The 22975-nt window shown below is 42.4% G+C and overlaps 6 protein-coding genes across 6 annotated transcripts; 2 read left to right on the top strand and 4 right to left on the bottom strand.

Annotated features, from left to right (window-relative positions):
• Positions 1–26: 26 nt before the first annotated feature.
• PHALS_09348 (uncharacterized protein) lies at positions 27–425 on the bottom strand (the record flags this gene model as incomplete). Its single annotated transcript, XM_024724830.1, has 1 exon — positions 27–425. One exon carries the CDS (start codon positions 423–425, stop codon positions 27–29), a length of 399 nt encoding a protein of 132 aa, XP_024575667.1.
• Positions 426–1126: 701 nt separating this feature from the next.
• Positions 1127–2132, bottom strand: PHALS_09347 (aureochrome1-like protein; the record flags this gene model as incomplete). The annotated part of the gene is made up of 2 exons (XM_024724829.1): positions 1127–1240; positions 1311–2132. The coding sequence occupies 2 exons, from the start codon at positions 2130–2132 to the stop codon at positions 1127–1129; spliced, it is 936 nt and encodes a 311-aa protein (XP_024575666.1).
• A 2034-nt stretch (positions 2133–4166) lies between these two features.
• PHALS_09346 (condensin-2 complex subunit) lies at positions 4167–8753 on the top strand (the record flags this gene model as incomplete). The annotated part of the gene is made up of 1 exon (XM_024724828.1): positions 4167–8753. The coding sequence occupies one exon, from the start codon at positions 4167–4169 to the stop codon at positions 8751–8753; it is 4587 nt and encodes a 1528-aa protein (XP_024575665.1).
• A 103-nt stretch (positions 8754–8856) lies between these two features.
• Positions 8857–9531, bottom strand: PHALS_09345 (methionine-trna beta subunit; the record flags this gene model as incomplete). Its single annotated transcript, XM_024724827.1, has 1 exon — positions 8857–9531. One exon carries the CDS (start codon positions 9529–9531, stop codon positions 8857–8859), a length of 675 nt encoding a protein of 224 aa, XP_024575664.1.
• A 7785-nt stretch (positions 9532–17316) lies between these two features.
• On the top strand, positions 17317–17921 carry PHALS_09344 (the record flags this gene model as incomplete). Its single annotated transcript, XM_024724825.1, has 3 exons — positions 17317–17395; positions 17454–17513; positions 17581–17921. The coding sequence occupies 3 exons, from the start codon at positions 17317–17319 to the stop codon at positions 17919–17921; spliced, it is 480 nt and encodes a 159-aa protein (XP_024575663.1).
• A 477-nt stretch (positions 17922–18398) lies between these two features.
• On the bottom strand, positions 18399–19715 carry PHALS_09343 (ricin b lectin-like protein; the record flags this gene model as incomplete). The annotated part of the gene is made up of 1 exon (XM_024724824.1): positions 18399–19715. One exon carries the CDS (start codon positions 19713–19715, stop codon positions 18399–18401), a length of 1317 nt encoding a protein of 438 aa, XP_024575662.1.
• Positions 19716–22975: the final 3260 nt, after the last annotated feature.

Genomic DNA, 22975 nt, shown 5'->3' with positions numbered 1-22975 from the left:
CATTTTAAAGTCAAAACTACACAATGTCATGTTAAATGTACCAATGGCATACCTAAACGAGCAATACGACGACGATAATCTTCCGTAATTTCTTGCTCTGATGTACCCAAGCGCTTAATAGCTCGCTCTCGCTGCAATTGCTCGTCATTAAAGCCAAACATCAACTCAACTTTACTAGTAGGTTGTATCTGTGATACACCAGTGTATTTTCGTAATTCTTCGCTCTCAATGAGATCACTGTCACAAATACCAAGTTTTTTCATTCCTTTTTCCTTTTTCACAATGTCATAATTCACACCAAGACGATCGAGAGCATGAGGACTGATCTCATCTGGGTACATGATCCGTCGTTTTCCTGATATAGTAGTAGATGTACTCATTGTACCAAGTTTTGGAGCTATAGGAGTTGGAAGAATTGGTTCCATATTCGTGGTGGAAGTCCAAATGCTGTCTGTACTAGTCATTCGGACTGGTACATCTGTTGAAGGCATTTGAAATGGAATCTCGTTCTCAATGTCTTCAAGCAGTAAATGAGAGGATCGAGAGATCTCGAATCTTGACTTGGAACTCGACGCTATGGTATTACTACGTTTCTTCACGTTTAAGAGAAGTCAAGAATGAACGACTAGACGTGATTTCAAACTTTTCGAGGACGTTTAAGATGCTATTTATAAAGGAACGGATCTTAGAGCTACTTTAGTGAAGAGTGTTTGTAATTATATCTTACTTACAATTTGATGTTAAGTTGTTCTAGATTTTATTTTAGTATCAGAACGATTTAGAAGTCATTTGCGGCTTAATGCAGCAAAGTGTTATCGCTCTAGGTTCTTACCTTCTTCATCTTTCTTTAAAATTTCTATATCATCATGGACATCACTTGTCTACAACATCGCGTATTAAAGAAGAGCAAAGTGCAAGAAAAATAGACATTTCATAACTCTAGAAGCAAATCTTCCAGATTACGTCCTAACTGACAAAAAGGATCCTTATTAAACTTGACACAACTTATAACAGTTCAAGATAAACATATAACTCTTGCGATAATAGATAAAATTGTGTATCGGTGAAATTGTCGGTTCATAGTTAAGAAATAGATAAAGTCGTGAAGCACAGCGTTCGTCTTGCCTCATGACATGACGTTCACATCATCATCGCAGGCCTCCGATCCGTAAATAGAAGACACAAGTACATTTAAACGATTCCGTAAGCGATCGTTTCGTTCACGTAAATCCTGAACCGCCTGTGAAAATTAATACAATCCAAACTTTAAATCACCCAGCTACTACAAATCCCAATAAATATTAAAATACCTGCTGGCTCCTTTCCAGCACGACTTTCTTGCGAAGACGCGCTCTCCGTGCATGCAATCGATTGCGCTCGCGTCGGACACGCTCACGCTCTTCTTTTGAGCAGACCATTGAATTGCTGCTCATTGTAGACATATACGATCGTTTGCCGTTAATATTGAACTCTTGCTCATGCGTCTCGTCAATCTCAACATCTCCATCGCTCTCGTGCGAGAGATTTATCGCCTCACATAGTTGACCATCTTCGTCTCGATCTTCTGTCGAGTTCATACCCACTAGCTCAAGTTTTTGCACACAAGGGGCATTTCGAACGTTTCCAAGTCGTAAGAGACATACTGCTGTAGCATGGAAGTCGTAAGCTTGTTTTAATAGTTCATACTCATCTTGCAAAGCTTCAATACGCTCCTTTAAACGCTCTAAAAGCTCACGTTTACGAATACGCGTGCGTTGCGCATGCAATCGGTTACGCTCTCGACTGACGCGTAGTTTCTCCTCCTCTTCAGACATTTCATTCGTATTGTGCACTTGTGTAGGTGAATTTAGTTGAAACAACGGTAAGATCATTTTTGGCTTTGCACTCTCTTTCTTAACAGGTGAAGTATTGAGGTAGCCGCTGGTAGGTTGGACACTTGTGGGCGTACGCAAGTTAACAGCGTCATTAACGCTATTGTGATGTTTCCGACGGATAAAATCGGGTAGTGGTACACCAAAATAACGCGCCATGTCTTCCTCATGCTGCTCGCGTTGCTCCTCGCTCTCGTACGACAGCAAAATTGCTGTGGGACACTCAAAAAGTGGTCCGATAGGAGGCAAGACAATGGGCATCTTGTAATCTAGTGACATGCGTCTGGCTGATCAAAACTTAGGTTTTGTGCTTAATTGATGGATGATCCTTTATGGTCGTTGTGAGAGACTCGCCAAGTTGCTAAGCAGGATGCTTTGAGTGGTGAAGAGGCAATTACTAAATAGTCTAAAACCTGCTGACGTACGGAAAGCTGTGACTGGTCTTTTTTTCGAAGCCGGTCGAGTACCTGGCTTTACTGACTTTAGAAAAAAGTGGCATTATAGTTTAGAGCAATTTGAAGCTACGAAAACTACCTGGTTTAAGAACTTCTAATGACAATTACAACATGTTTCCTTACGAGCTGATTGGCTACGCAGGGACGCGTACGCATGGGATTAATTCCGCCTTTAATATATAAGTACTAGTGTATATGGCCACGATCTTTATGGAGACATTGAAGTTCAAGCACGAATTACAAAACATGGGAATAATGACTTCTCCATGGGATTATGGCAGTAACTCCTGGGTGATTCTTGGCACCTTGTAAGTATATTGTGATAATTAATGGGTCGCGCCGGTTCGTGAACTTTATTTTAGGGTGATGGACAACGGGTTACATGTGGTGGCGGAACTTCAATATGCCTATCACAATGAGTGAAATAAGCATTCGCGCGGATTGACAGCTTAAAGTGTAGAACATTTCGATTGCATATCATGCAGGTGGAGTAGTGCGAAGCTGTTGCACGTCATTTATGAGTAAAGGTGCTATTTAAACCGCATGTTTTGGGCGAAAATTTTAGACGAGCTGTAGAAAGATTGGAAAACGCAGCATCTTTGTTAGCTGCGGGCAAATCAGATATTCTGATCGAAGGGATTGCACGAAAGCCATACAAATTCGTGAATTATATAGTCACATGGAAAATCGACCTTTCCATAAAGTTGCGTCGTAATAAATTAGTACTATCTTGTACTATCCTATACAACGACATTTATTTTACCTGCCATCAGTCATGTCTTGCTCGTAACACCTAGAATGTGATAACCTTAGAGCATCTATCCGGTTATTGTCTAAAGCTCTAGTCATAAGCTAGTAGCTTGACCAATTTACTTCTGTAGACGAGATGCTTAAACACAACTTAAAGTGTTTAGTATTATAATTAACTTACTAGACCCATCGATTGCTTGGAAATGAAATTGTGCGTTGTTGTTTTCGGTCGCCATCTATGCTTTATGAAACACATCCTTCGGCTTATTGTCTGACTACCCAGGTGATGGTCGGAATGTGCTGAGTCCCAAACTGTATCATTCGCTCTTTCTTGCTCGTTTTGCTACCCGCCTATCCAGCCTCGCGTACTACACTAATACTGAATCTCTACGTACTTATGTCGTCGCGACTTTACTAAGTCAAATAGCCGTGCAACATGCAGCATATGCAGACCAACCATCTTTGTGGACAGAAACATTTCGACTTAATTTCACGACATTAATAACAATTCTGTAATTATTATGACAATTACTGTCGAGATGAAAGGCTTGCGTTCGTTTACTCATTTCTTAGTTAATTAGTCCTATTGTGGGTGCATCTTTGTAACAAAACAACTACAATGACCATCCAAATAAAATAATGACATAATTGCCAATACAGTACAACGCTCAAAGTCATATCTTCAATATTAATACACTTAAATCTTATAATTAAACACAATAGTATTGCACACTTTGTGGAACTTCAATGCAATACTTTGATGAATCAACGATCCAGCCAGTTTTCTTGGAATGTTAAGATCTACCGCAACATTAAGACGTCAGACTCGCCTCAATCCTGACTAGTCCTTTGGACTATCTCATACCTGTCACTACTACAATAACTTCAACAAGACTAAAGACGCTCATAAATCGAGCATCGACTCACGACAATTCATATTCGTTCGCAGTCTATAGCTCAAATTTAGCTTCCAATTTTTTCGAAAGAGTATAAATTTCCTATTTATGACCTATCCAATAACATACCATCAGAATTTTACTATGAATTTTCAATAACTTAAAACTTCCAATCTCCAATCGTTAAATTTCAAATGGAGCTCGAAAAGGAATTAGTGCGCGTATTACGTCCTCTAACTCTTGGGTCTGTGCCAGAGAGTGCAATCTCGTTACTATTTGATACTGGTGGTACTGCTGCAGTGCGTGAAGAATGGGCTGAGAGTGTCACACGTCGTCAACTACGTGCAATAGATAAAGTATTTACAAAGTATCTGCGGCATCAGGGAGCAGATGAACAAGTAGCACATTTCTGGCGCTATTTTGCATCCCAAGAAGCAATTAACAGTATAATTGAACCACAAGAAGGGGACGAAAATAGTGAAGCCGTCTATCGCTCGCTCTTTACTCTTCTTCAAGCTGTTGTGAATGTACGCGAAGTTTACGCCAATCTCACGGACGTTGAAAAGCGCTGTGCATTACTAAAAGCATTAGTGGCTAGTAAAGTGTATTTAACATGGTTACAGTTTCCAGGTGGATCAGCGTACGGTCTGTTTATGGCCTACGTGTATCGTCAGGTGTTAGATATACTTAAGAAGTGGGTTATTCTTTTAGCAAATAAAGACTCAGGACAAGGTGGTATCAAGAAGAAACAATCACGACGTAATCGACGACGATGTACTTCTAGGAAATCGAAAAGTAGTGATGAAGACAGTGAATTGGATAGTCACGAATTGTATCAACTTATTACAAATTACGGATTTGAATTAATGGACATGATGATACAATTTCTCGGGAATTTTTCACTCTCAGCTAGTATTGAATCGATTGTACCAACAATTGAAGCAATTATTGCTGTCCAGACTTCGGTATTACCTGAAAATGAAGCCATTGCGTCAATGATTACAATGAAATCACTGCAAATATTAGAAGCACTTGTTAACGAAAGACATGGTGAACCATTACAAATTGGACGAGTGATTCTGCATTGTTATATTCCTGGTGTGACGTTCCAAGAGACAATAGCAAAAGAGAATCGAGTTTCATTACGTTTTCATAAGCTTGCCATGGATGTGATGATGAAAATTCAGCATATTGTTGCCAAACGTTATGAAGGAGATGATGTGGATGGCACAAGTGAACGGGAGAACTCATTGATGCTATTAGGATTGATACAAAACATTTGTCTACAGGCACCAGGTCTGGCTGATGAACGGCAACGGGTTTTATCATTTGTAGTATCAATGGTGTTAGCAGGACGACACGATTGTGAACTAACAGAAAATGTACGACCAAACGCGTTTCGAGATGAAGAGTGTGTACGACTCATGCGTTTTCTCACAAGTTATTCTCGCAATTCTAAGCTCAAATACCGACAATTTGCAGTAGAATTATTGAGTCGCTTTGTGATGGAGAAAAGACTTTGGGCTGTGAATACAAGTGACCTTTCGGAAGCGTTGATTCCGTACGCTGGAGTTGGTCCACTCCTTGAAGTTCTTATCGATCGCGCTTGTGATAAAATGTCTCAAGTTCGTACGAAAGCAATTGGAGGCATCTCAGCGATGCTGACTCTCGGTTTATCAAACTTAGCTCCTAGTGAAGACACAGACGAAGATGAGGCTATGAATGGATCCATCACAAACTCTCTATCAAAACTGCTGTACGAGTCATCAATTGATGAGAATGGAGTTAAAAAATACGAGAAAAGTCAATTGATGCAGCGTCTTGTCGACCTCTTTCGAGAGCGAATACTGGACGAAAAAACATTTGTACGAAAAGCAGCAGTGCATGCACTTGAAGCTCTGATAACGGCACATTCAGGGGACAAAGTCCATACATCGTCGAAAAAAGATCTTTTCGACATTCATGCGCGCTGCACTGACTCGTCGGTTATTGTTCGTGTACAGTCGATCAAGTCTTTGTCAGCAATTGTGCTCAAGTTCCCGCGAGATGAAGATGCTCAGAAGCTTTGGAATCTTGGCGTACTTCCATTGTGCGTAGATCCAGAGACGAGTGTTCAGTCTTGCGCTTTAGATGCGGCAGAAAAAGTCGTCTTTGATCGAGTACTCGCTTGGTACGACGCACGTCGAAATGAGTCACTTCGTGAGACGCTCGACTGTGTTTGGTTGCAAGTGTCCCATCTTGATGGTGTAATGGCTCGATGTTTACAAAAGGCGTTGCAAATGCTGACCAAAAATGAAAAGATTGACGTTGAAAAGGTCATTTCAGCGTGTGTTGTTGCCATCCAACAGAGCATAAGTGCGTACAATGAAGACGACGACAAAGTGCCAGAAGAGACGGAAGACGATGCTACGCGTCGTCTTCTAACGCGTTATTGGGGGTTCAGCTGGATTGTTTTAGAAGAGTTAGCACATTCTGGTCATTTAATTGAGACTGTGATAGGAAAGGAGCAGAATCTTCGCATTGTCGTTGAGTGCTGGAATAAATTACAAGATCAAGCACTGCCGATGGAATTTAACGATGGATCAAAGCGTATTCTACGAGTGATCGCTGCAATTTCTACTGTTATTGACGCACAGGACGCCAAATCGATTGCTGACGGTATCTTAGCGTCATTGCATTCATTTGCAATTCCATTAAATGTCATTTCTGACGGTATTCTCGCTCTTTACAGCATTTGCAAAGCCAAAGCGCCATCTCCGGAAAAGAGTCGTGAGATTTGTTTTGCGTGGGGAATGAAGCTATTGGAATTGTGCGAAGTGAATTTGCGCAAGTGCTTTGAAAGCAGTAGTGACAGTATGGAAGAAGAAACAGTTCTGCTGCAAAAGCAATTGATTACGATTGGTGAAGTGGCACTACTTGAGTTTGACAAAAATGCTGACAAGAGTCATGAAGCAGCATTGTTGCCCGTCAGTTCATCTCTTCAATCGCTCGTAAAACTTTTCTTGCCGCCAAAGTTCGTGTCTAATGGCATCGCTATGTCACAAACTAATTCATCTGTTGACGGAGAAGAGACACGCTCATTTATTGCAGAACCAGTTGTGTTGCCCACTCCTGTCCGTGTGTGTGCTTTTGTAACATTAGGCAAGCTATGCTTACGTGACAGTGACTTAGCCAAACAGTGTATGACTGTATTTATTCGTGAATTACGAACGTGCGAAGAGCAAGACATTCGATCAAATATTCTGTTGATACTAGGTGATCTCTGTATTCGGTACACGTCACTTGTCGATGCTTATGTTTCGACCATTGCTTTGTCACTGCTGGATGAAAGTCGTTTATTACGTCGCAATACACTGCTTCTATTCTCTCAATTAATTTTACAAGACTTTATCAAGTGGCGTGAGTCATTACTGCGTTTCTTTCTGCGTGCAGCCATTGATGAAGATGAGGAATTGGCAAACTTGGCGCGTCATGTGCTTTGTGGTCCACTCTTGCAGAAATCTCCGCACATTTTCACTAACAAATTCATTGAAATGATCTTTGTTTTAAATGGCATTCAAGGTAATAAGATTAAGTTTATAGAGCCATTTGAAGAGCAAGGAACACTTGAGCTTGCGTTACTGGGTGAAGCATTGTACCCACGACGAGCAAAGCTGTACAGTTTCTTATTAGAGCACATGTCGGACGAACAGAAACTACAAATTTCCATGAAACTCTGCAATGAAGTTCTTGAAGAAGTGATGGAAGGCACATTACCACTGTGTGAGAATCCGTCGCAGATTACTGATCGTAGCATAGAGGCTGTGTTGAAGGATGTATTTGCTATTCTGTGCTCTCCAGAGATTAAACTTACATCATCTAAAGATGAAGACGAGGAAGGCGAAGGAGAAGATGCGGTTGCAGGCGTCGCCAATGTAGCGACTCAACTTGCTGCTGCTAAGGGGAAATTGCTGTCGAAACTTTCAAAAAAGAACTTTCTTGAAAACGTTGTCCCGGTGCTCATTGGTCTCAAACACACATTGGAAGCAAAACACAGTCCATTAACGCGCTACTTGCTTCACTATATTCGTGAGTTATTCAAAATGTACCGTCAAGAAGTGAAGGATATTTTCATGACAACCGATCCACAAATGGCCATGGAAGTCGAGTACGATTTGCGACAGCTTGACTTGCAACAGCAATCACGTCGTACGATATGTGCTTCTGATGATGTTGAGACTGCTATGGAGTCACCACAGCGTGCTGATAAATCGTCCAACGTACCTCAGGAAGAGATGCTTGAAGCAAGTCACGCACCGCTGCGTTTACGCAAGAATGAGAAGAAAGCGACGCGTCAAAATGAAAAAAATACTCAGCCTTCATCAAATGACGAACCTTTGATCTTTTCTCCTAGCCAAGGCTACTCGAATCGTGAAAACTGGCATATGACTGCCAAATCACCTTCAGTGGATAAGCTTTCAAGCCGCAGTTCGAATCAATTTACCCAAAAAGAGCTTGAAGATCAGATGCAAAAGGACTTAACAGCTACATTCGAATCGACGAGTGATGTTGAAGAATGTGTGCCTTCAACTGTCAATACATCTCGACGGAGAGCAAAAGCAAAGGCTAAAGCCAAAGCAAAAGCGAAAAAGAGAAAAGTAATAGAACAAGTACAACAAGTGGAGAACAGTGTGGAAGAAGAGAGTGCATTGCTTCCACTAAACAAGTTAAAAAAGCGTTCAAAAACTAAACACAAGCATCATGTTGCTGCAAGTTCTCGATCGAAACGGAAGCGTAAGTAGCTTCTCAAGTCGTCGTTGTCATCCTTTTTGTCAACTATGTCGCTTCTCCTTTTCAAAAGTAGAGAAATGTGCCAAGAATTGTGTCGTCTATCATTATCTAAACTTATCGAATGATACCATTGTTTACAGGAGCTGTACATGGACCTGCTGACGTATTAAACACGTGTTCTTTCCACATAGCGACACCATTTTCGTCCGTTTTCATGTCATCACCTAATACCATGAGAACCTTCTTCTTCTCCACTTGAGCAGGTGTATATGGCTCGCCCCTAAGGTCATCAAATGTGATACGTTCACCAATTTGAGCACTTTCGGGAGGTGTCACAAATGCTACTTTTTCCGTACCATCCTCTAAAGGAACAGCAGCACATAAGACCATACCATGACTCCGAAATCCAACGAGGTTACGTGGTTTAAGGTTACACAAGACCAAGACACGACGGTCTTGCATCTCTTCAAGCGAGTAGTGATACACTAGACCACTGGCAATATGACGTGGTTCGTCTTCGCCTACATCAATTTCTTCGCAATAAAGTTTGTCAGCACTCTCATGTTTGTAAACTTTGACAATTTTGCCAACACGAATGTCAAGTTTTGTGATCTCAGGCTGATTGGGATCAGCAGCAGGAGTCTTGGGCGCTTTAGGTTTCTTTACTTTGACCTGTTGCTCCTTTTTCTCTTGTGGCTTCTTATCGTTAACGATTGGGGCATTGGCTTCAATGCCAAGGTTCATCTCAAGGGAGCTTATGACGCTCTGAAGTTGCTCGGCAGCGCTCATAAGTGGATGGACAGCACGATGAGAATGATTTTTTTGGTTACTTATTTATTAAGATTAGATCTCGAATTTGTGGTGAATTTTATATTGCCAGCATTTTTGATACTCTATGACCTTTTATCGCTAAGTTATGAAGGTTCACCTTGTTTGAAAAATCATACTAGTATGGATGCATGCCCTCATTACCGAGATGATTGTTTCGATTATATCATTCGACCATCTGAATGGCACTCGCCTGACGATTAGTATGGTTATCGCTTGACAGAAGTACCATTAACTGTTGGTCAATAAATGTTCTATACTATGATGAATTGAATACTTATCAACAGACAGATGATCTGTTCGCGTCCGCAAGAGGCAAGTCTAAAAAAAACAATAACTGACCGCAAATGCTCAGCGCAGAACGTCGTACGCAGAATCTCAACAAAATCATCCTACTATCAAGCAATGTTAGCATGCGTGCTACATAAAAAATGGGCCCTGTGCCGCACGCGCTTTCCACTAAACATGAAGAATCGGTCTTGGTTCGCGTTAATCTTGACCGGTTCCTATATCTGACAGACTCGAGGTTATGAGCACAGCTAATTTAAGCATAGTTACAAGGCGAGGGGAGTGACCGTCGCGCTGCCGACTCCGCACTTTGTGCTTTGCAATGTCAAGCGTGAAGCGATTTTCTAGGTGGACGTCATCTAAAGTTGTTCGTGCAGCCATAAAACTGCTAAGTCGGCGAGCCTTTCTTACCTTATGTTCAGAATTAGTTCTCGAGACTTTCACTAGGCCGCTGACAGATCACAAACGCTCTGATTGAAGATAACACAGCCGCTACTCAAATTGCAAGAGGTTTTCCTGAAATGTTGAGTCCTAAGAGGTCAGTGTCACGAAGTGAGTCTCGCGTAGACTTTCGAGATTAAAGATTTCGACGCATAAGGATAGTAAAGAGGGACAGGTGTTTTAAACTATTTCTATAGAACAAGTTTGTAGCCGGAAGAAGCGTAACGACATTAAGCTGTCACAAGGGTCATGTGTATCATATAAGCAGTTCAATTTTAGTCAATCGTATGAGTGTTTACGGCAAAATTAAAGTTCTGCATTATTATGAGAGTCAACAAACAAAAAGGCGAATATCTCAAAACGCAAAAACAGTAACAATACCATCAATACCTTTGGTCGTCTCGAAATTTTGATTGCTCACAATTTGTCCGCGTAAGAGCACGAGCACGCCATACGTGTCTACATCTTCAAATTGCCTTACAGTCTGAAAGACCTTATACGCATGCTGAAGATGATGATGAGCAAATTGATAACGCGAAAAACAAGAAGTCTGTCCGTAAAAGCTAGTGCATTGTAGATAAGAGAGAGCGAGAATATCGTGGTATATGCGAGAATGGAAGCGTCGAGCTTCCACTGGCTCTTCACGCTTCGAGGTATGGAATGTCGTGAGTCCATGTCCTGTGCGCTGTATTGCAGAGTCGCCGTAAGCCTTGTGCGGATAAATCTATGAATCAGTAAGTCCACGCTTATAAACACACGATTGTGCGCATCACCAAGGACCGAAACCGAGAGCCTCTCTGGTACACAAAATTCATAAAGATATAGTTGGCAATAGAATTATATGATAATGATACTTAATATACCTTTTTCGCAAAACAGTAACTACCACGCTTGACGTAATTACCACACTTAACTTCTACATATATACTGATTCACGTTACATCCCCACCACCAAATATTGACCAACCTGAGGCTCACAATTCTTCTAATCTCCAAGACATTGTGCAGGGTTTAAGCTTTAGGAGCATTCACAACGCTTCAGGTAATATTTCATTACTTGTACCTTATAGTACCTGCTCCTACGATCAACATCGCGTTCAGGGGTCATTTTCCTTTGCGCACCCTCATTTAGCCCGACAAGAATATATAGCGGACGGACCTCGCGCCCGACGACCTTTAGGTTGCTATGGGTGATGCGGCCAAGATGTTCTCCTAATAGAGCGGTCGTACCGACGCTTCGAGTCCTGCCCGAAACCTTAGCCTTTACTGAGAGATACACGTGAGGGCCGTTTACCGAAAAGCATATTACACCCACCCGATTCCGACTTTAAATTACGCTAATTACCCACGCTCTGTTCACTTCCTACGGCGAATGATTTTGTAACATTCGGCGAGGACATCCAGACCATCATCACCAATTAAATAGACCTGGATCTGAGGGCTGGAATTGACCGTCTTCAAGCATCAGAGTAATAATGACATTTATCGCCTTTATGTCATCGTGAATTCGGTAAATTACTCAAAATTTTGCTGCATTTCGAGCCGTGATGAACTTCTTTTCATGCATATGCGTGCGGGCCATGTCCTCACAACAAAGCAACATGAGCACTTGAATCCACAAGCACCTGTTCCCTAAGATCACCACACTTTACATGTACCGCCTGTTCTTGGATCAGCAGTGTTCGGCTAAATCTGTACTCACCACGAGAAACTGAAGTTAAGTGGCGAATCAGTTGACGATATTCACAATCAATTCGCACATTAGTGGAGAAGACGCGCCATTTCACGTGCCCTGCAGCTTTACAAGCATGCTTCAGAGCAGCAGACATTCTATAATGGCATCAAATGATGCTTGGCTTGCAAAATGCTATAAATGACGCGGACGTCAATGCAGAGCTGCGTCATCAACTCTCTTGCTGTTAACAATGTCGCTTATATTTATGGGACAGCTATTACAGCAATCGACCAATACTTAAGCCTGTAAAATCGCATTTGTACCCATAGTTATGAAAAGCGCGATGCGTGGTACGACCATTCTCTTATCCTGAAGAAAGAAAAGTAAAAAGTGCGCTGTATCCTAAGCGTCGACAGCGTCCAAAAAACCTTGACGAAGTGGGAGCTCTAACTCTCATCGGGTCGAAAGGTGTCTCTTCGAGATCACGAAATATTAGTAGCGATTCAGGTGTACTAGCCGATCTACTAATCATTCTACGTCATACCTTGCTCATCGAGTGCTGCCAAAGAGCGACTCATTCGCTACTAGCTCTCGTGATCTCCATCAACTACGACAGCACGTCGACTCTCTCCAAGAGTCTCGAAATGCAGCCCATCCGTATCTAATGGTCTCATAAATCTTAATGATGTAGTAGCAGATGGTAGCTTAGTGCGGCAGAATAATACGCGGCTCTATTTTTTAAATGCGTCTTAAGCTCGTCTAGCTTGTATCGTGAGATAAATGAGCAAGCCCACGTTAAACACAATATTTTCTGGCATCTTTGGGACGATACGAGGGCAAGTCTTACCCTTTTTCGCTTTTTTGTGAGCGTCCTAACATAGCTTGGCCGCACCATATTCGTTCAGACCCCAAAACATGAATGTGTAAGAAGCTTAGAAGCTTATATCAAAAAATATTGTATTACCCCAGCCATATATTTATGTGACTTCGGTAGGCGTGTTCTTCTGAACATCTTGACTACCAGTCATTGCGCTGCGCACCCGTCTCATGACGCCTAGTTTATTTTAATCAAATTTGTTATTTACTACGAAGTTGCGCCGGGCTGATAGTCAATGTCAGCATCTCTTTTTCATCATCAGGTACAAAGTCATTTTGTGTTAATGTCAAGAGCGTAATAAGGCACAGAAAATGTCTGTAGCAACATGCTGTGCATTTTAGCAAATTATTGAGTGAGCGCAATTCGCTCCAGGTCGCGTCCTCCCAGTACAAGTGCTTTAAAGATACCTTCCATCAAGCGATAAAAAGTTTTGTCCGACCATGTGTCTGTAGATGGTCCGTGCAGCGTGACTAAATTACTGCCGAGCATCCCACACAAATTTTGTCAGAGTTCTGCTGAATAGCGCGGATCGAGATCCGGCAAAATGCCTAACGACAGCCATGGTAACAAGAACTCTGACAGAAAGCGGCTTGGCTATATCCTTACCGTTCGTACTATCGCTGACAGCAGCAAAACAAACCACTTTTCGTAAGTGGCTATAAAGACCGCAATACCAGTATAACCGAACGTGTCATATAAAAGTACAAATTAGACTATATGTATGGACTGTCAACACTTTGCTGGACTTGACAGGCTTAATCGAAGGCACTGACCCATGCGGCAAATATTTTGACAGCTGACACGGTACGCACATACACAAATACCGATAGGGCTACCGATACACTAGACAATTAAATGTCGCTAGTGCATTTGACAGTTCTTGCGGTGTTACTAGCAACTTCAAGGGAAGAACTGAACACAGTGAGCGAAACATTCACTGCCTGCATGAAGCAGTTGCTAATCTCCATTGATCAGGTGAAGGGCACTGAACAATAAATAATTAAGTCATGCTATTCTGCAGCACGTTCTTTGCTGAGATCAAAAGTTGTGCCAGAAAAGTGGATGCTTTAAATTGTATACGCATTCACATTTTACCACTTGTCATTATCCTTTCTGACACAAAATAAATGCACCAATTCAAAATACTATTACCCACACAAACTGCTTGACGCTTCAAAAAAGCCTCAATCGAGAGACTCAGTATTAGCTTGGCTGTTGTCTTGTAAAAAATGTTTGACGCCAGAACCAGGTCAATTTTACGTCGTACATCCCAGACAAGCACCGTCTGGAGAGGTCAAGCTTCATAAATTAGCGACGAGCTTGGATGGGGTGAGTGGGCTTGAATCGGGACTCGTAAATTTCTTTGACCATCGTCAGAAGCTTTAAAAAAAACAAGTGTGTCCCTGGTTTTCTTTTGCAAAATGCCGTTAGATGGTATTATCACTAAAATGGCACAGACAGTATCAAGGAGTAAGCTAAGTTCATCATCCGTCATGGATAAGTCTGTCATTACGATGATCACCGCAAAGTGAGTGTGATAAGTGATAAGGTGTTCTTAAGAATCTTAGATGTTCATTTTATCTCTTAAAGGAATGCCACGACGTGGTGAAATGAGATTCGTCTTGCATGTTGCCCGGCATGCCACATGGCAACGTTAAATTAGAACTACCGTCACATTGTAACAAGGTGGGTATCCTTAAAATAAGATGACTGTTTACATTACAAAGACATTACAAAGACCACAACACACAGGCGATCATAATCTCTACCTGTTCTTAAGCATGAGGGTCCATCTTCAGCTGTAATCAAACCTTCTGACCGAGGTTTAGTCTTGTGACCGCGGAACTCAGTCGCTCAATCTTGTCTACACAGTCATATACCAAAGACCGCGATGTGCGATCGCTATAGACTGTCTTGTTTTTGAGACCGCGACTCAGTGCCGTTTTTGCTCCGCTCCAAAAAATTGCTATATTTTTCCGAATTATAAAGCAATTTCATGTTATGCACGTCAGCTTTCAAAGCTTCTAGCCCGCACCAACACACTTCTGTTCCCTAGCAGAGGCAAGTACGACTCACTAATACACCGCCAGGAGATAAGTAACTGGCATATCCAATGTATTCGGCATTCATTCGATCCCAGCTTCATTGCGCTTAACACAAGCCATATCCATATCTAGGATGGTATCTTATTGTGAGTCCAGGCCCAGCACGAGACTGCATTCCACGCGACCAAAGCCCTCAAACTTCACTAAAAAAACTTAACTCCGTCTCAGACATTGTATACGTATTTGTCATCTTCAATAATGCCTACTAGTTTTGAAAGTCGATCTGTATGTAATTGCACAACGATTCTGAATTTATCATGACTTTCTACAGTCTCACAAAATTCTGGGGCGACGATGCTGACAGCAAACGACCCAAAGCTGTGAGGTCAATTCTTTTACAAAGAATTGCATCTTCAAGGCTGGGTTTCTTCGGGTTTGATCAATACAAGCCCAGTTTTTTGTTCTTCGCATTTGACCGCCCCGCAGTTATAAGAACTCGACATTTCGACGCGAGGGGCTCGTCATGCTGTCACAGGTCTAATACCTGGGTGTACTACGGCGCTGCTAGACAGCACTGTATTCGCTTTTTTCTCATCAGCATAAATGAAGCCCATCATCTCGGGTGCGCTTGCAGAGCCTCTACCTCCCATATTTCTGCTTTCTTTTGCCGAACGGAGGTGATACTATAAATTAAATACGAGATTCACCGTATCTCCGAGCGAGTTTGGCGAATACGGAAGTGTTCGGTGTTGGATACACCTCGACGCGACCCGTTATGGAGATGGTGATCGTTACCGCCATCAGGAGAGGATATATTAGCGTCCTGGCGATGAGGTATCTTATCGTTTATGTTCGACCCCCTTGGTGTTGAGAAAGAATTTTGAATGCACATGGTATGCTTGGTCAGGTGGTGCCCACATAAGTGAATTATGTCAATTTAATATTTCCCATATTGAGAATACCTCCTTTGCAAAATCAGTTTCTGCACATAAGTGCCCATTCTCACGTACGGCTTCATAGCGTGGTGACCGCTAATGCGACGCACCATTTAGTTGAACTTGTTGCTGTCTAAAGTTCGTTCACTTAAAAAGATGGGTTTATCTAGTACCTGCTCAAAAAGGGTTGGATGCATAGCAAATAGACTTTAAGGTGGGCACCGATTGTGTTCCGACTTTCGGTCCTCCTGAGTGTCTCACCGTTTTCTTAAGGCTGGTGAACAGCTTGAGATGATCAATTACAGCTTCCTGTCCTCGGTCATCGGATCGACTACAAGTGGTAAGGACTGCAATGGATTCCCCAGAATAATGTAAGATGAACCTTCAATTCAATGATTCAGCGTTAAGATTAGCAAGATTCATTTAAACCCGGAGGCAGGACCTTCTGAAGCAACATGATGCTTAGATTGATCCAAAAGTGACACCTCTAAAAAATTTGGACAAATTGGAAAATGACCATATACGTATACTACGCTCAGTGAATAACATTGTGAAACGAGGTCTTCAACCTCGCATTTCCTCATCAGTGCCAAAACTTGGTGCTTTTAAGGAGTGTAAAACAGTACAGCCCCTACATCTCCATTTGGTCGAGTGTTTCACAGAATCAAAAAGCTTAAGCTGTAAATAAAAATGAATTTAATAAACCTGGAGAACAATATTTTCCTCTAATTGTCCGACAAGTGTGCGCCTGTCCTCAACTTTGTACGTTTTTGCGATAAGTTACTCTCCTTGGCCCTCCAAGCGATGCTCTAAAAACCAATTTAGCGTTCTCGTGTATGCATCAACAAATTTAAGAGCTTTAATTGATTCATTCAGAGCTCTGTTGCAGTCTTCTTGCGGGCTCTATAATAATTTGCCCAAAGACTCAACTATACTCGTTCAAGACTATGGCGGCGAAATTTTCCCTGCTTAATTTTAAAGTTCATACATCAATGTTTTACCGACCGTTCATATTGAGGAGAGAACTGTGCCGATTGCATTAATAAAGCTTCTAGCAAATCTAGCTCGTGTTGAATCCCCCATAGCAGATCATCTCTTAAATTTGGCGCTTCGTCCAAAGCCCTCAAAATTAGAAGGCATGACGAGGTCTGAACCTTCCCGAACTTTATCTTGCTCGCATGATTTACGTTTCTACGGATTCCTAAATTTCATCAGCAATCGCCATCGCTGTCGGTTCAAATAGATGCGAACAAATGTCTGAATTCCTATGTAAAGCGTCTTTGATTGCATATTTCAAACACGCCTCATGGACTGACTTTTATTGATCGCGAGAATACAGATTCGTTATAAAATCTTAACGATCACTATGATGGCTGTTCCAAGAGTTTATAAATAAATGTACTTGCAAAAAATACGTAGTCCACATAATCAGCGAAATTCATTCGGGATGTCACACAACGCAAAAGTCAACCACAGCGAGCAGCCATGATGCACCGCAGCCTGATGCGATCCGGAACTGTCCTGAGCAAGCGCCCCTCGCTGGCCGTGCGTCACTTTCGCAAAAGTACCGCGCTGTTGTTTCTCTTCTTTTGTATACAAATGACTTACTGAACATGACGCAGGCAGTCCCACTAAGTATACGGAAAACAAGGAGCTCACAGGCATGGCGGGCATTTTGGAAGGTGAAATAGCTTTGGTGGTCTATACAATGTACTTAATCGTACTAACTTATTTATCTTTCTGTTGTAGCTGACAATCATGCACTTTCGGTCAAGGCAATGCATTTAACGAGCTTGGGTCTCATGGCCGCGGTGCCAGTAGCTTTTGTGCTTAGCCCTTCTCCACTTGCGTTTCCTGTAGATATGGCTATGGGTGTAATGTTACCTGTGCACGCCCATATTGGTATGAACAATGTCATTTCCGACTACGTGCCGCAGAGTATGCGCACACTTGCCCGCTTAGGCTGGCTCGGTGCGACGTCACTGATGTTCGTGGGCCTTCTACGCGTTAATTTGGAGGGTCCTGGCATTACGGAGGTGGTGAAAACTATTTGGCGGGAGTCGCCAGAGAAGAAGAAAGTCAAGGCATAAATGGTGATCAGATACTAAACTTGTGCATCTCTATCTCAAAAGTATTCAACGGCAATGAAAGCATTTAAGCGCTGCGATTTATAGAATCGCTTCTCGCAAAGCGCTATAAACAATAATAGCATTTCGTTTATTGCTTGCTCTAATTAGCAGTTCTAGAAATATGCATTTCTACATGAAAACGTCTTACAAATTTTTTGTATCGATTTGTCCTTCCAGCAAACTAAAATGGGTCAAGTGATCAAACAACAAATCCGATAGCTATTGTTCTATGAAACTTAAAAGGTGATAAAGAATACCAAAAAAAATTGATCTCGTCCACGCCGTAGCGCAAGAGAACATATACGAGGGTATGCGTTGATCGCATGAAGGATGCTACATTTTAAAACATGTGTTTCAAAAAATAGAAAGATCAGATCAGCCAAAAAAATCAAAGTGCTAATAATATTTGTGATTATTAGCTTGCTGTCGAGTGGCGATTTAGTAAGCCGAGGGTTTTTCAAAGAATTGCCACTTCTGGGTCAAACTCGAGTTCGAGCAAGTGAAGAGCTGAATACGATTCGAGCGTAGTATATCAATGTCAAGACATAAGCCAACGTATGAGGCGTGCTTGAGCTGTTTGGAGTCAGGGTCAAAATTCCACTTTTGATTGCGTTCGGTGTCAATGCAAGGCCACATGTGGACGAAACCGCGGTCTTGAGGCTGGTAAGCGTCAAGACACTGGAAATTGCTCTGGCAACGCAATTGTTGCGTATCAGGATTCCAGCGCCATACCTGCTCTTCCGTAGCCATGGTATCATTCGACTTTTCCCACATGTAAACTTCGTTCACAGATTCCGACAAGTACAAACTCGTCGCTTCATTCTGGATGAAGTTCGCATTTGTCAGGGTGATGTTCAGTTGGTCAATGTTTGGCTTAAGAGTGTTGTTTGTGAAAAGACCAAAGTTTGCCTCGATCTCTTTCACACGCCATGGCTGGTCACTGGAGGTGTACCAGTAGAAAGGGATTTCGTTTTCAACGTACACATGGTGCATGTCCAACAAAAACCTGGCCTGGTCTTGTGGACTGGCAACAGCAGCATTTGGATCCGTTCCACGTGAACTCCAACCAGTCTCTGCGATTTCAATATTCTTGTGAGCTAACTCAGCTGTCATACGTAAGTTCCTTAGACGATCAAGGACTCTGGAGGCAGCTTCGTTGCTTTGGACGCGCTCCCAGAAAGGAAAGTAAATGATGTTAACGAAATCCACCGCATCGGTAAGCTTTGGGTTTGCCACGTAGGTATCAATCGTTTCAGCGATCGTGACAGGTGTGTCAAAGCCGCTTTGGCGAATTTGATCACGAACCGAATTCAGTTGAGTAACGGCAATATCCGCGTCAACTTGCTCACGAGAGATTGATTGAGACCCTACGTCCACCGCGACGACATTGTTGTCGTATAAGCCCGACTGAATAAGACTGGCCAATTGGTCCTTTCCATTCTGCATTTGCTCTTCGCCCTTGGACACCCAGATACCGAGATGCACCTTAAGGCCGGCTTTCTTGGCAGCAGGTAGTACGAGCGAGGACACGTTGCAGTCCAACAAATTATTGATACGAACTCGTTCCGTTACCGTTGCGAGCGTTTCCATATCCTTGGCCACCTCGGCTTCGGTCTTGCACTTTCCATCAACAGAAGCCCATTCAGGTCCCTTACGGATGCTGTAGTTTACACCATAGAGCTTGACGTTAAGTGCATCCGCGTGATTAAGTGTTAGTGCCACGCCGGCGATGAGGGTAGGAATGAAGAGTTTCATGGGGAAAGTGCTGGTTTGGAGAGTGGTTGGTGGGACAATTTGTCGCAGAGGATGTGATGCCTTGCTGGAATATTGAATATTGACCTCGAAATGAAAAAACTTGTTCGGATCGAGTTGATCATCGACCATGCCCATTCTACCTCATTTGTTTAGAAAGATCAATACAAGTTTAAAATGTTGATGTTTACATGACATCCAGAATAGCATTATTACCTTATTCAAATCATTAAGGGCCAGTGGAATGTGCGTGGCCAATGGCGCAATCCACACATGTTGAAGATGATGGTGTAAGGATTCGGTTCATGCACCGTTGCTCCAAAGACTTCATGCTATATGCATCTATAATTTTACTCAGTGAATTGAAATAACTGTGAAAGGAGGAAATTCTGGCTGTTCACTTTGCATGAAGGGGGGAAGCGATAGATTTTTTCATGTTTGTACAACTATCATCACTATACTGCGGATGGACTATGGGATCTTTCAATGCATATAAAAGCTTCCTTGATCTGGGAAGTCTGAGTACTTTCGTTACAAACGGGTTGCAAATGTACACGCGAATTGGCGAAAACGAGATTCTAGAATGGTAGGACTGAAGTAAGAGCTTGGGACCCTTTGCCGTGCAGCTTGCTGAATATTATTGGATTACGCCAACGGCGATTACGATCAGAGTTAGTAGCTTTTTTGACCTCAGCCATTTAAATGCTATCTCATGATGACGTAGCATGGTGTCGACTTCAACTTAAAAAGACTGTTTGGGACTAAACGCGTATCTACGAGTAGCTTTTGTGGCTGCTCTGCACGTTTTTCGTGATTTACGCTTGCAACACAGCACAGATTCCCAGATTCACAAGAAAAGGGCTGTGATCTCAAAGCTTCGTCGGTCTGGGTTGTACTCCTTTCTTTACCGTCTTTTGAGCGTTAAGAAAACTACGTGGCTTATTGATAATTTAATCAAATGTATCTACATTTGATAGCAGGCATAAACCACGTCGGCTGGCGGGTTCCACTGCATAATCGATCTGATAATTGAAGGAGATTGATGATGTCTGTGATACAGATGTTTGATAATGGAAATAGCGTCTGAAGGTGATAGATATTAGAGTATGAGCTGAGTTACAAAAGGCATAAAAGTTCTACTTGAGAGAGAATTTGTGACTTAAACTTATAAGAAATGACATTTATGACATTTACGAGGCTAGAAGATGAGCTATGCGAACATAACCGCAGCAAAGTATCAAGAAACTTGAGTGGATTGCTCTTTCTGAAGACTTCAAATAATCACGACCAAAAGTGCAACGTATAGTGCTAAAGTTGCTGTGCTTCGCATAATTATAATCATTGGATTTCTGGTCAAGATGGTTAGAGCATTCTATACATGTTTCCAGATTCAGGTAAATACGTCATATAAGTACGGATACGTTATGTTAAAGTCACATACAATACGATTCAACAAAAATAAAGGCAGAATTGATTATATACTACACAACTGCCCATCTCAACCCTTATTCGTCACGCTCGCATATGACAGATCTCAAGCTCACACTGGGTTGCTGCGTCGATACACAGCGACCAAACACGTTTTTCTTGTTTGAAGTAAGGGCTTTCTGACTTTATTTTAAATAAGCTTTCTCAACAATTAATTAGATATGGATGTTGGCTAAAATAATAACTCATTTATCAAAAATTCAAGATATAAAGCTTACTAAACACGTTGACATGAAGTCACTTTCTGTCGCCATCTATGCGCTTATCTAACGCATCCTTCGGCTTATTAGCTGACAAGCCAGATGCCCGTGTTGGGGTCGCTATGTGCATGCTGGGTTCCAAACTTTATCGCTCGCTCTTCTTGCTCGCTTTGCTACCCGCCTATCCAACCTCGCGTACTATATTCACACTGAGCCTCTACTCATATATAAATATTTATGTAGGGCAGCGTCTTTACTAAGTACAACAGTCATGCATTATGCAGCGTATGCAGATAATTTCTTGCAATTTTGTGATCTAAAAATATGCATGACTTTTGTGTAGTTGTAACGGAATTACACGTACCCTGGTATACACGGGTGGGGTGGGTCACGTGACCGTAAAAAGGTGTGGATTACACAAGTCAGTGTAATCACGCAATGGTGTGGCTACAACGTAACAAGAAGCCACTACGTGGCGGAGCTACCCAACAGTTGTGCATATTAATTAGGTTTTACTATTTTATAAGGAAGACCTAAGGTTTTAGATATAAGCGGCTCTGCCGCAAATAAACAGTTAACACTGTTTTAATTTTGAACGGAAGAGCGTCTCTACCTTAGTTAAGTTTCTTACGTACTCTTGAAGGTAGCGGATTGCGATCCGCTACACTCGTACTGGTTCTAGTATAGAGCGAAGGTCGGTGACTTCAAGTAAGCTTCCTCTATGCAAAGAGCTACGGCGAGCCCGCTGCACTTGGTAGCACTTGTAGTCAATTTACACCTGAGTCGTTACGACTGATCCTCTGCGAAGATGGAGCAATTCTCCTATTTGCCTCAGGGCATGAAGGACGGGCTTGATAAGCTGATGTCCCTGCTTGGCCCTGAGGGCGTGCATCACCTTGCTTTGCAAGGACCAAAAGCAATAAGCGCGCGCCTAGAGGCGTTCTCAAACTATGAAAATGCTCTGCTAGAGCACCTAGAGAAGATGGAGTCGACCTTGATCGCGTTCATGCCATCATCGACGACAGATGACTCCTCCTGACCCAGGCCGCTCATGGTGAGCGTAAGACCTTCGAAGGTAAGGGCGGCGTGAATCTCCTGCTCTGGGTGAGAGAGGCCGAGATGGTGATGGCATTCGCCATGCTCCATACCGGGGCTGCTGTCCACCTCGCACCAAATTATCATCGACTCAGCGAGTCTGCGTTGACAGATGCGCAGAGGTTGGAATCGTACGCTCTATTGGTCCAGAACAGAGAGCCGTATTGTAGTTAGTTGACTAGGTTGCTCTGCTATTCATAAATGACACATATTTGGAATTTTTTTAGCTGTACTAGTACAAACATTACGGGAAAACGTGCTGCACCAAACGACTACTTAGCAAAGGGTGTGTCAGAGTGACAGGGCAATCTCGCCGAAGTGGAGCCTTACAGTTCCATGTCCTTTAGAGTGAAATTATTTTTACTACATAGTGTACTGGGAACAGCCCTTATGTACTTGTATACTTTTAAATCCTTTCGCATGAAATATGGTCAAACCTTGTTCACACAAATGGCACCGGCGAGATCGGCCATTCTGCAA

This window comes from Plasmopara halstedii (genome assembly GCF_900000015.1).
Source record: "Plasmopara halstedii genome assembly, contig: Scaffold_410, whole genome shotgun sequence".
Classification (NCBI taxonomy): Eukaryota; Oomycota; class Peronosporomycetes; order Peronosporales; family Peronosporaceae; genus Plasmopara; species Plasmopara halstedii.
Note: the sequence above shows the minus strand (reverse complement) of the source record. Positions and strands in the feature narration are given on the sequence as shown.